We start from the raw sequence: 12,496 nt of genomic DNA, 5'->3' as shown, positions 1-12,496 counted from the left end.
ATATTTTATACATACATGATTAAATTTTAATTAGATGATATTAGAAAAACTCTGGGCTTAGTATAGTATAAAAAATTGTATTGATCCATACATTTTTCAAAAAGTTATATAAATATAAATCTAAATATGTAAAATATAAAATCGAGAATTTTCACACTAAAATAACATTCGGTAGCCATTTTCACCGTGAAGACAAAATAAAGTCCGACATTTTTTTTCCATAATAAAGTATATTACATTAGCTTTAATTTAAGGTATGTATAAAAGTGTCAGGATTTCCGGAACACTTTCAAAAGTTAATTTTTTATAAAAAAGTTGTCATTTTTAATTCTCCTTGTGGGCAGATAAAGGTTCAGATTTATAAAAAATATATATCAAATGATTGGTAAAGACATCGAATAAACAAAAAATTATATTGGTTTGGTCATTTTTGAAAAAGTTACGGCCGTTTTAAGTAAAAATAATTGACAAAATGTCGAAAATTAGCTATTTTTAAATTTATAATTTTTTTGGAGATTTCCCCCAATTACGGGGAACGAATGAAATTTTTTCAATTTTTGAGGGCTTGTCTTCGACTAGATACAATTTGTGATATTTTGACGTATTGTTGAAAGAAATCGGTTCGGTAAGAGCTGAAAAAAATGATAACAGACACAAAAAAAAAAAAAATTTAATCATTCTCATCCTCGCATTGAAGCTAAAAAAACGGTAGCACAGGGGGGTCGCGGCATAGTGGAGACATTGCATAGTTGGGTCCAGTATAGATTTAATCTGACAGTGATTAAAATCGCTATCATAAGAAACGCTTCCGTGCAAATCTGTAGATAGTGTTTAATTTTAAAAAATTGATGGATAATTGCAAAAGCAACATCAACTTCTATTAAAATAAAATACAAAACCCATAATTTTCATACAAAAATAGCATATTTTTCAATATGGTAGCCATTTGCGTATAGAAGATAGATCGTCGGGACAAATTTTTTTTTTCATTTTGTAGTACATAAAATAAGCTTTAATTTTATATATGTTTAAAGGACGCAGTATTTCCGGAACATTTTCAAAAATTAAGTTGAAAAAGTTATTTTTTGTAAAAAAGTTACTATTTTAAATCCTCCCAGTGAGCAGAATAAGTGTTAGATTTTCAAAAAAAATTATATCAAATGAAAGGGAAATATCTAAGGTTTCAATACAAAAAAATATTATTTTTATTTGTTCATTTTTGAAAAAGTTATGGCAGTTTTAAGTACAAAAAACATCCCGATAAAATGTAATTTTTATCGCAAACATTACATTTTTTTTTAAATTTTCGACAGCCATTTGCACATAGAAGATAAGATGTCGGGACAAATTTTTTTTTTTCATTTGATAAGGTATAACATAACCTTTGATTTGATATATGTTTAAAGGACGCAGTATTTCCGGAACATTTTCAAAAGTTCAGTTGAAAAAGATCTATGTTTTTTACAATATTTTAAGTTTTGAACGCCCCCTATATAAGGGGAAATTGTCCAATTTTAATAAAAAGTATGTCAAATGAAAGATGTACTTATAATGTATTTAGAAAAAAAAAATTTGTGCTGATATATACATTTTTCAAAAAGTTATAGCATTTTTAAGTTGAAAATTTAAAATCGAAAATTTTAACACAAAAATAGTGTTTTTTTAACTACGGCAGCCGTTTAAATGTAGAAGATAGATCGTCGGGACAAATTTTTTTTTTTAATTTTATAGTACATAAAATAAGCTTTAATTTCATATATGTTTGAAGGACGCAATATTTCCGGAACATTTTCAAAAATTAATTTTTGTAAAAAAGTTGCCTTTTTTAATCCCACCCAATGAGCAGGTTAAGTGATAGATTTTCAAAAAAATGATATCAAATGAAAGGTAAATATCTAAGGTTTTAGTATAAAAAAAAATTATGTTGATTTGTTGATTTTTCAAAAAGTTATGGAAGTTTTAAGAAAAAAAAGTGAAAAAATTTCGAAAATTAGCGATTTTTAAATTTGTAATTTTTTTGGATATTTCCCCCATTTGCGGGGAACGAGGGAATTTTTTTCAATTTTTAAGGGTAATGTCTTCAACTAGATACGATTTGTGATCTTTTGACGTATTTTTGAAAGAAATCGGTCCAGTGAGAGCTGAGAAAAAGTGGCGACAGAAAAAAAAAAAAAAAAAAAAAAAACATAGTAAAATTAATACCTTCTCCGCTTCGCATCGAAGCTAAAATTAAAAATTTAAAAATAATAATTCAAATTATAAATCAATTCACTATGTGGTTTTTATAAATACCGTAACAATTTATATTTACTGTAAGTAATTACACAATAAATTGATATTTAACTATTTATATGCATTTAAAGTTTTACTCAGGTTAGATTTATCAACCAGTTAAATTTTGTTTGATAAACTACTACCATGTAGTAGATAATACATAAAGATGTATTACAACACAGTTAACTTTATTAATAATAAAAAAATTATAATTGAATTTTGAAACCGAAATCTACTAAAAAAGTTCATTAAAATACTTGGCTATATGTAATCAAGACGTTGTCCTTTAATAAGAATATCTACGCAACGTATTTACGTGTGACGTCACGTTGAGTATATTGTTGGTTGTATAATTTGACCCTAGGCCAATCATGCGCACTAATTTATTAAGCATACTTCTTATTCATTTTACTATGATTTACGTACTATTATATGTATTTATCAAGTATACCATCAGTATTATTTGTTGACTTAATAATGCATAGAAAGTCAGTTTGATATAAATTCAGAAATATCATTAAAAAAGAAGTGTATTTTCAAAATTATTACTATAAGTTTCTTATGAATAGAAATATAATGTAATAAAAATAAGTGTAGATAAATTTATAGTTTCATTATTATTTATTTATAAAATGTATTTATTGTAAGTTTAAACAATATTAAACACCACATTAATAAATGAAAAGTTAAATAGGTATTTACAAAAAATAATTGCTCTTAAAAAGTATTAAAAAGTGTACATTAATTCATAGCGGACATATTGATTTTTGACATCATTTTCTATGTGGGGATAACCAGCAACTAAAGCATCTTGAGCACTGATATAAAGAGAGTTGTATATTTTCCAATAAACATCACGTACTTTTCGGGCAGGATGAAATAACCCCTAAAAATTCATTAAAATATAACATCACTTAGTCATAACTAATTATTTATTTATTTATAATTATACTAGCTATAAAATTAAACATACTGTAATATTAGAGTAATTTATAACTAAAAAAAATAGTTAATAGGGTAGTAATTATATTAAATTAATAATTATAAATATGAAGTGTTCTATTTATTTAAAATAATTATTATATGGCCTATAATATAAACAGAAAACTGTTTATATTGCAACAGTACATATTTTAATTTGGGAAAGTTTCGATTATGAGCACAAAAAAAATTTGAATTAAATATCATTATAAGTATTATTTGGGTTTTGGAGTATTAGAAAAAATTACAGTAATTAGGTAATTTCCAAATATTGGGATTGTTAAAAAATTTTCTGGAATTATTTTACTAATTTATTGTGTTTTACAAATGATCAGATAAAAATACATCCAGAGTGAATTATACTGTTCTGTCTGATATCCAACCTATCTTAAAAATTGTTAACCTGAACAATCCCAATTGTTATACAAGAAGTGATATAATTTTCATAATTTACAATAAAAAACAATAATTCTTATAAAATAAAAAATATTTTGAAATATTCAAAATAGTTTTATGATAATTTCATCAAATTATGAGATACATTGTTGCAGTAAATATTGTTAATTATAAACTATTTTTTAGAGTTAGTTTATTAATAAAAATAGTTGTTTTTAATTAAATATGATTATTATATATTTTCGATTGAATAAATATTGAATTTAAAAACAACATTTAAAGTAAATTAATATTTAATTAATAACTAATAATGAGGATTTACTTGAAGAGTATATTGGAGTATCTTGATAGGACCTAAAGCAACTCTTAAACCTTCTACCGCTTCCATAAAAGCTTGAACCAAATGTGGGGATGTTTCAAAAATATTTGGCCATACATAATTTAATAAATGTATTAAGGCATCTTCACAACCAAAGCCAAAAACTCCAAGTGCCATATGTTTAATAGCTGCACATGCCGTTTGTCTATGTACTAAGTCTCTATAAATAAATAAATATATAATCAATTTAATTTAAATTATTTTATTTTTTAATTCTTTAAATAATTTTTGCACTAAATGTTATTAGAAAACAATTAAATAATAAAAGTAATATTTTAATATTGATGTCATATTGACTATGAATAAGAACTCAATGGAGGAATATAATTTTTTTCTTCAAACAATAAAATAATATTGAGCCTTATAAATAAATCAGTTATTTCAAAAACCTAAATAGTCTATAAATAAGTATATCAAGTTTTATTGCAGTTTTGGAATTGTCTTATTATGACAATTCCAAACTACATATTTATGTAATCTCTAAAAAATCTAAACTTTTTATAGTATCTTGTCATATTATAAGATTTAAATAAAAAAATAATGATGTTAAATTTGTTGCGAAAAAACATTTTTCCTACTTTAAAAATATATGTTATTCAAGAGAATTAGTTCAAATAATTTATATACTTATAAAATTGTATATTTAAATCTATATTAATGTATATCAATTTATAATAAAAAATTATTAAGGTGCTTTTATTTGAAAATAAAAATAAATTAATATAGCTATTATAAAACAAAAAAAATTATTAAGTACCTATCCATAAGAGCATCTTCTAAAAGTGGAGTTACAGCATAAATGTAATCTTTGCCCATCTCACCAATGTATTGAAATAAGAAGGATAATGATTTAAGTACACCATTTTGAACATTCAGTTCAGGTACACGATATTCATTCATTAATGCTGGTAACACAGTAAAAGGAGAACACGTTTCAGCTACAATAGCAATAGCCACAGTAGTACAAACTCGATTTTGTCTTTCTTGAACTTTTAAATTGTTTAATAGGGTAGCTAATACATCATGAGGTCTAAAAAACAAAAACAAAATACAAATAATAATATAATTTAATTATTGAGCAGTTAACATAAACTATACCTGTCAATAAAAATCAATTGATTTTTCAATTGTATCATTTACTACAAAAGAAAAACTTTTGTTAACTTTTTCAATAAAAAAACATTTACTCACCCAATAGCTTTAGCAATATAACCAAAAGTATTAACAGTTGCTCTCCTAATTGCTTTTTTATGAGCTTTCAGTAGCTCAAGTAATTCAAAACATATACGCATCCATTCTCTAGCAGGCACATACTCAGGACCTCTATCAGCTATTCGACCAACAAGATCAATGCAATTTTCTTGAACTTTCTCATGTCTATTTTTCAAAATTGGTGTTAATCGAGGTAACAAATCTTTGATAGGTGGTGTCATTCTGGTCATTCCAATCACATTTACAATACCTTTCAAAGCACCCAATATACTTCCTAACACTTCTGGATATTCTTCACCCAAATATTCATACAAAACCAAACCTAAATGTCCCATTAGTTTTTCCTAATAAAAAAATCAAAATAAGTTTGCTCATAAATATAACAAGAAAAATAAGTTATAATACTTCTTGACAAATTTTCATAATGCATGCTATTCGAGCAATTAAATCTGCAGCTTGTTGTCTAATTTTTGCCGATTTATTATTTAATCTCCATAATATTGTACCACAAATTTGGGGTAAGTATGGTTTAACTCTTCGACCTAACTGATTAACTATCATCCCAAATCCGTTCAACATAACAACATCCTGTGTTACAATAATAATTTTTAACATTTTATTAATAAATTAAATTTTTTATTCTTACTTCATTTGTTTGTTCTTGGAAAGCATAAAGAATACCATCAATAAGTTGTTCTTCAAGTCTAGAGTCAATATCAGCAGCACCTAAGTTACCAATAGTTTTTTCAATAGTTTCCATTACCATTTTACGATACTGTTCATTTTCATCTTTTAAGTCATCAACAATGCGGTTAATAATTTCTGAGGCTCCAACTTTGTTAGCAATTTCCATAGTAGTATCAACTAACTAAAATTTGATAAATTAAATACCTAGTTACTTATGTTTGGTATGCGTATAACTTAAATACAGAAAAACTTATTAATTATTCAAATTTTATTTATACCTGTCTATAATTTCGCCTGTCTAAAGCCATTCTATGATTCCAGAAGTGTCTAAAAAAATGAGGTAATATATCTTCACGAATATATTGTGGTTCAACACCATCAGTTCCACAACATTGTTTAACAACCTATTACAAAAAAAAATGTACTGAACCACTAGCTAAGCAATAGTAATATTTAACTACCAACGTAAAGTATGTAAATAAAGTAACATAATTCAGTCAATAACCTAAGAAGCCGAAATAGTAAACAATAATACTTTTTTTTTTTCAATTATAAAAATAAAATATAAATATTACTTACTTTTAAAACAATTTTTTTCATTTCTTCATCGGGTGACTGAAACTCTCTAATTAAAATTAACATTACTTCTCTTGTGTAATAATTAGCATATTCAGCATCCATCAATGGAATCAAATAACCAATAGCCTTTAAAAAAGCAGCTAACCCCTATTATTAATAAAAATTAGTTATTAACAAATTTATTCATTCAATAAATAAGTAGTTATTCCAATATATTTACTTTTCCTCTATGAGTTCTTATACCCTTCCATAATGGTTTTAGAACAGAATCAAAACTTTCAATACCATAAGGAGTGGCAGCTTCAGCTAAAGCGGCTATAGCTAACGCTGTAATTGTTCGTACTTTTTGTTGTTCATCCACTAAACCATGTTCAATAATTTCAACCAAAGAACGTAAATGAGGAAGAATAGCACATCCCATCAAGATTGCAATTTGTTGAACAATTTTTATGCCTAATAAAATTCATTTATCAAAAATTGATCGCATTAAGAAATAAAATTTTATATTACCTGTATGACGTGCTTGCCAAGATTTTTTACTTTTACACACAGCTTTTAAGAATGGTAAGAGTGAAGGAATACCCAATGCTGAAGCTACTACCGCAAATGCTCGAGCTGTTGTATTACGCACATATTCATCAATATTGTCGATATCAGGTCTCATTGTTGAAATCATAGTAGCTAAGCCTGCAGCTTTGGCTAAGTTGGAAATAATTTCTCGACCTTCTACACGTGCATAATAATCTTCATCAATCAATAGTGGTTCTATAACTACTAAAATCTAAAAATTTAACAAATAGTTAAAATTTTTGGAAAATTTTTTTTTAGAATATAATTACATACTTTGTGTACATATGGTCTAACTAAATCATCCAACTTGTACAATATTCTATCAATAACTTTTACCAAGAGATGCCGTTCTTGATCTTCTAAAGTCGGGGACATAAGTAATGGTAAAATTTGATTAAAAAGAGGACCTGCCCCCAACTCTCTAGCTTTGTCAGTAACTTGTCTAAGAGCAGCTTTTCTCATTGGAGGTGTACCATTTTTAATTTTAAGAAGCAGTTTCATAATTTTTCTCTCTTTTTGTTCTTCTAATGTTAAACTTTCTTCATCGACATCCATTAATAATTTATCAAAGTACTGAGCATCTTCTGGTTTTAACATTGGTAAGTTACCAGGTGGTTGATTGTCGACTATTTGAGATTTTATTGGACGATCAACAGATTCTTGCATAAAAAATCCAGCAGGAGTACCAGCAATAGGTGTAGGCGTAGCAGTAAGTTTACGAGCTGGAGTTCGAATTGGTATATATCCAGCTGGAGGTTGTAATACTTTGTATCCAGGAGGAAACATAACATCAAGTTCATCATCTGTTAATGGACGGTTGCGTTCATCAATTTCACGTTCCCAACGATGTGCCTGAAGTTGTTCAGGTGTCATAGACAATAAGTGACCTAAATAAATAAATTTTTATATACATATGTAGATAAACGGCCTACCTAGCTCAGTCAGTAACAAGATGTGCCTCGGTAAGTAGGTACTTTTATTTTACTTAGATTTTCCCGTCCTGTCTAGCACATACAATAGCTTTTAGAAAGGAGGTTAGCAAAATTAATGATAAATAAAATAAAAAATATGTTATTTAATAAATTAACAATTCTCTTCTTCTTCTTCCTCGCCTTAATCCCAACTACTTGGGGTCGGCCATCCTTATCCTCAACTTCCACTTGACACAATCTCCCACATCATTTACGCTCACATCAGCTGTCCTCAAATCGCATTAATAAATTAACAATTGTTTATAGAAATTGTTTTACAAACAAATAATGGGAAAAAACATTATGAAAATTAAAAGATTAAATTATTAATATTAAGTTGTTGCAGTTTTGAACTGAAACATTAATATTTTTTACACAACTTTTAATAGTATAGTTAAATATCTTTCACCATTAGAATGGGAGAACCTAAATAAAACAGTGTGACAGAATCAATTACTGGTGTATCTATGCAATGAGAAGCATAATGTGTTACCAATTGAACAAAATAAACCACCTTTTTACACAATAACTATCTATTTTATTAAGGAACTTAGATATGACTGCTCATGTAATTAAGAGTTAAATTTACAATTAAGTTAAGGATTATTCAATTATTTCACTTTATTTCTATGGCTCATTAAAAGCCAGTATGGCTTTCTCAAAGGGGAGGTTTCTTAACCATCATTCTTGAACTGCTATTACTCAATCACCAAAGAGATAGATGGCAACTCCAACAACTGAACTTATCTTTCACTTAGCAAATTACGCTGTTGTGACCAAGAAGTCTCAAGCCAGCGATAACGTAAATCACTACAGGGTTCCCGACTCAGCCACACCATTTTCAATTATTTAATTTTAAAAACTATAAGTTTATTAAAACTAAAACATTTTGTACAGTATTTAAAAAATGTCCATTTTAAGTACAAATGTTTTTTTAATTTACCTGGAGTTGGTGTTGCCATAGCCATAGCACTGTGTCCCATAGGAGTTGCTGCACTATTTGAGAGCACAGGTGTACGAGGTACCATTGGAGTCATAGGTGTAGCACCTGGTGTCATACCTCCAGGAGTAGGAGTCATTGATGCATTTGATGACATAACTTTAGGGGTTATTCCTCCTGGTGTAACAGACGGAGTCATTTGTGATGGAGTTTCATCCCAGCGAGAACGTCTTTTGCTAGCAGATGGTGTAGGAGTATCTTGTATTAGATCAACACCACCACGGTCAGTACGGGGAGTTTCAGCCCAACCACTGTTATGCCCAGGTGTAGCTAAAAAAAATATGGATATTATTAATCTTACATTGAAAAACATGTTATTATGCTACCTCTTTCTGTTTTCGGTGTTTCATCCCAACGGTTTCTTCTAACTGATGTTTGTGCAGCTCCTATATGACCAGGAGTATCACGGCCAGGTGTTGCAGCTCCAGCAGCAGGAGTTGTATGACCTGGTGTTGCATCCCACATTCTTGTACTTTGTCCTGGAGTAGCACCTGGGGTCTCTGCTCCCATTTTTGCTGCTCCAGGTGTTTCATCCCAACGAGATAATCCTCCTTTAGGAGTCTTAAAATGATAAATTTGGAAAATATCATTACATAGAAGTATTGTGAAGCAAAAATTATAAGATAAATAAAAGCTAGATAGAAATATGAAATGTGTAATTATGTTAAAAATTTGTTGAATAAACTACTACTAATTTTTAGGAATAGTTATTAATATTAATAATACTAACTTCTTCCCATGGAGCAGAACTTGTTTTTTTTTTATTTGGTACGCCAGATGAATCTCCATTTTGAACAATTTGATCCCAACGTCCTCTCTTCCTAACAGTTCCTTTTGAATCACCATTGGTTGTCTTTAATGTTCCTTCTTTAGCTTTTTCAATGATTGTTTTACGAACATCAATTTCTTCACCTTTAAGTTTTTGTTCTTGCATGATCTGTGAATATGTTCTTGAACCCACATCAGGCGTTTTACCACCTAAAATTATATTTAAAATATAATATTGATAAATAAATTGTAAATCATAGTAATATTTAAAAATATATTTTATTTAAACCAAAATGCATAGACCAAGATGTATTTACCTTCAGCAAAAGGATCAATACGTTCAGGTGAAATAACCATAGGTCTTCTAACTTGTCGTGTGTCATCATCTTTGTCTGTAGTACCTTTTTGTAAACGTTTTCTTTCAGCAAATGGATCATAGTCATCTTCTTCATCTCTAGACTGTAAATTTATGATTAATAACAAAACATTTTTATTAATATAACATTTTTCATTGAAAGGAAAATATTGTAAAATTAGATAATTTGAAACATTTTTAAATAATTTTTATAAAATATTTTAGGATCACTGTAGTCATAATATAAACATTTTTGTTTAAATATATTAGCTATTATAGTTTAGCAATTACCTGTGCTATATCTTTTAGAGCGGCCGCTTGTACAGCCATAGGCTTTTTATTTCTAAAGTGTTGATCATCAATATCTTCATCCTAAAATTTTTTTTTTTATTAAAAAAAGCTAATAAAATAATACATAATTTAATAAGTAATGATTCATTAACCCATAAAACAAAATTTACTGACAACCATTTGTTTTTTATAAATCAAGACTGTTTTGAGAAGTATAAAAGTATGTGCAACACACTTATTAACATCTATTTTTTCATTCCAGTAGGTAGTTTTTTTACTTATATCTTACAAAAAATATAAGTTATCATTATAATATAATTTGATCACCTTATCTTGTTTTTATCATTAAAAAAAATTTGTTTACATGAATCCCAAAATACTTCGTCATGTACAAAAAATATAGATTTTCTACTAAAGTAAGAAATAGAATGATATATTTTTTAGAAATTTTTGTATGTTAGGTGAATTGAAGGCCCATATTAGGCATTGAAAGTATATGCTCTTAAAGTTGAATACTAACAAACACAAAAGTGTTACTATTGTTATAAGAAATATATTTGTGGCATTTATTTGTGATATTGTCTTTTTGTTAACTTTATAATGAATTAAGATTTTTTAATATAATTAAACTCAAAATCATGGTTAATGCATAAAAGTACAAGTTATTTAAATGAATTACATAGTTTTTAAATCTATTTATCAAGGGTCAACGATAAAAGAAATATCTTCTTCATTTTCATTTTCCTGGCCTTAATTCCAACTACTTGAGGTAAGCCTTATCCTAAACTTCCACTTGACACGATCACCCACATCATCTACGCACATATCAGCTGTCTTCATATTGTATCAATAACATCCTTCCATCTCTTTTTTGGTCTTCTTCTATCTATTCTTCCTTCCACATTCATTTATATAACTATTCTTACAGCTTCACAGTATTAGTCACTCCACTCATCCACCTAAGCATTTTCACCTCTGCTACACTCATTCTCTACTCTACTTTCTTCTACTACAATCCTATAGGTTTTACCTTTCAGCCTCTTTCGAATCCTTTTATCGCAAAATACTTCTCTCCACTTCACCCACCCACACTTAAACCTGTGCCTTACATTACAATAACTATGCTTTCTCCAAATCTATATTTTTTGTTGTGAAAATGATAAACCATTGATATATTGAAAGGCGTATTTTATTTTGAAGAAATAAAAAGTTTTAATTTTTTCAAGTAAAATGAAAATTTAATTTTGCTCTCCTGATAAATAAGAAATTTATTGATATACTTCTTTAATCCCAGACCATTGTTATTTTTGGATGTACATTAATAAAGTATTGAATCTTAAATTTTTGTATATTTTATTGTATCCAAGAATGAAAAGCAGCTAACGTTTACACACCACAGAATCCATAAAATTTTACCATATGAAATTTGATACAAAAAAGGTAGGCGAACATGAATTTTATTTTAGAATTAGCACGAGTATGTAAATATTCAAAGAAAACTTCACTTTAAATAAATTAAACTTACATCATATTCATCATTAGGCGCAATTGAAGTAACATATCCTTCATATTTACCACCACCATTATAAATGTCTTGATCAAAAAAGCCAGATGCCCCAAGCCCTACATCGTCACCATCATTTAGTTTTTCTTCTTTTTTCCGCTGTTGTATTTCACGAATTTGAGCTTCTATGTCCGCATGCGTGCTCATTTTAAACACTCGCGGAAATTGCTAGAATTAAGGTATCAGACGTTAAACAAAAGCTACCCTTTTTGATAGCGTATACAACTTTACGATCATAAACGTATACAATTCACAAGTAAATAAATACACCTACAAATGCCGGAAAGAACGACGCTTGTCTTTTTCTATGACGCTGTCGGTAGTGTAGTTGTTTAAGTAAAGCAATATCTATAATATATTGATAATAACATAATCATATGTATAAAGTTACCAATTTCTAATCACTATTGGTCAACTGTAACCAAGGTTTATAGATAATATCTATATTATCTTTAAACCTTGAACGGTA

At 27.9% G+C, this 12,496-nt stretch overlaps 1 protein-coding gene across 1 annotated transcript; it reads right to left on the bottom strand.

Moving 5' to 3' along the window:
• Positions 1-2,876: 2,876 nt before the first annotated feature.
• Positions 2,877-12,370, bottom strand: LOC126898999 (splicing factor 3B subunit 1). Its single transcript, XM_050673452.1, has 17 exons — positions 11,989-12,370; positions 10,464-10,544; positions 10,135-10,276; positions 9,780-10,027; positions 9,376-9,610; positions 8,993-9,319; positions 7,352-7,965; positions 7,019-7,289; positions 6,729-6,961; positions 6,509-6,655; positions 6,208-6,333; positions 5,889-6,110; positions 5,648-5,830; positions 5,222-5,586; positions 4,788-5,060; positions 3,974-4,190; positions 2,877-3,160 (listed from the first exon to the last, which is right to left on the bottom strand). Exons 1-17 carry the CDS (start codon positions 12,172-12,174, stop codon positions 3,002-3,004), a joined length of 4,029 nt encoding a protein of 1,342 aa, XP_050529409.1. The 5' UTR covers positions 12,175-12,370; the 3' UTR covers positions 2,877-3,001.
• Positions 12,371-12,496: the final 126 nt, after the last annotated feature.

This window comes from Daktulosphaira vitifoliae, unplaced genomic scaffold (genome assembly GCF_025091365.1).
Source record: "Daktulosphaira vitifoliae isolate Bord-2020 unplaced genomic scaffold, ASM2509136v1 Scaffold_2, whole genome shotgun sequence".
NCBI classification, from domain to species: domain Eukaryota; kingdom Metazoa; phylum Arthropoda; class Insecta; order Hemiptera; family Phylloxeridae; genus Daktulosphaira; species Daktulosphaira vitifoliae.
Note: the sequence above shows the minus strand (reverse complement) of the source record. Positions and strands in the feature narration are given on the sequence as shown.

Excerpts from the sequence above, each read along its gene's own strand:
- LOC126898999 (XM_050673452.1), bottom strand. The coding sequence starts at position 12,174 with ATGAGCACGCATGCGGACATAGAAGCTCAAATTCGTGAAATACAACAG. Across the intron at positions 6,962-7,018 it reads TTGGCAAGCACGTCATACAG|GCATAAAAATTGTTCAACAA; the intron begins GTAATATAAAAT and ends GAATTTTATTAG. Across the intron at positions 5,587-5,647 it reads TTATGAAAATTTGTCAAGAA|GAAAAACTAATGGGACATTT; the intron begins GTATTATAACTT and ends TTTTTTTATTAG.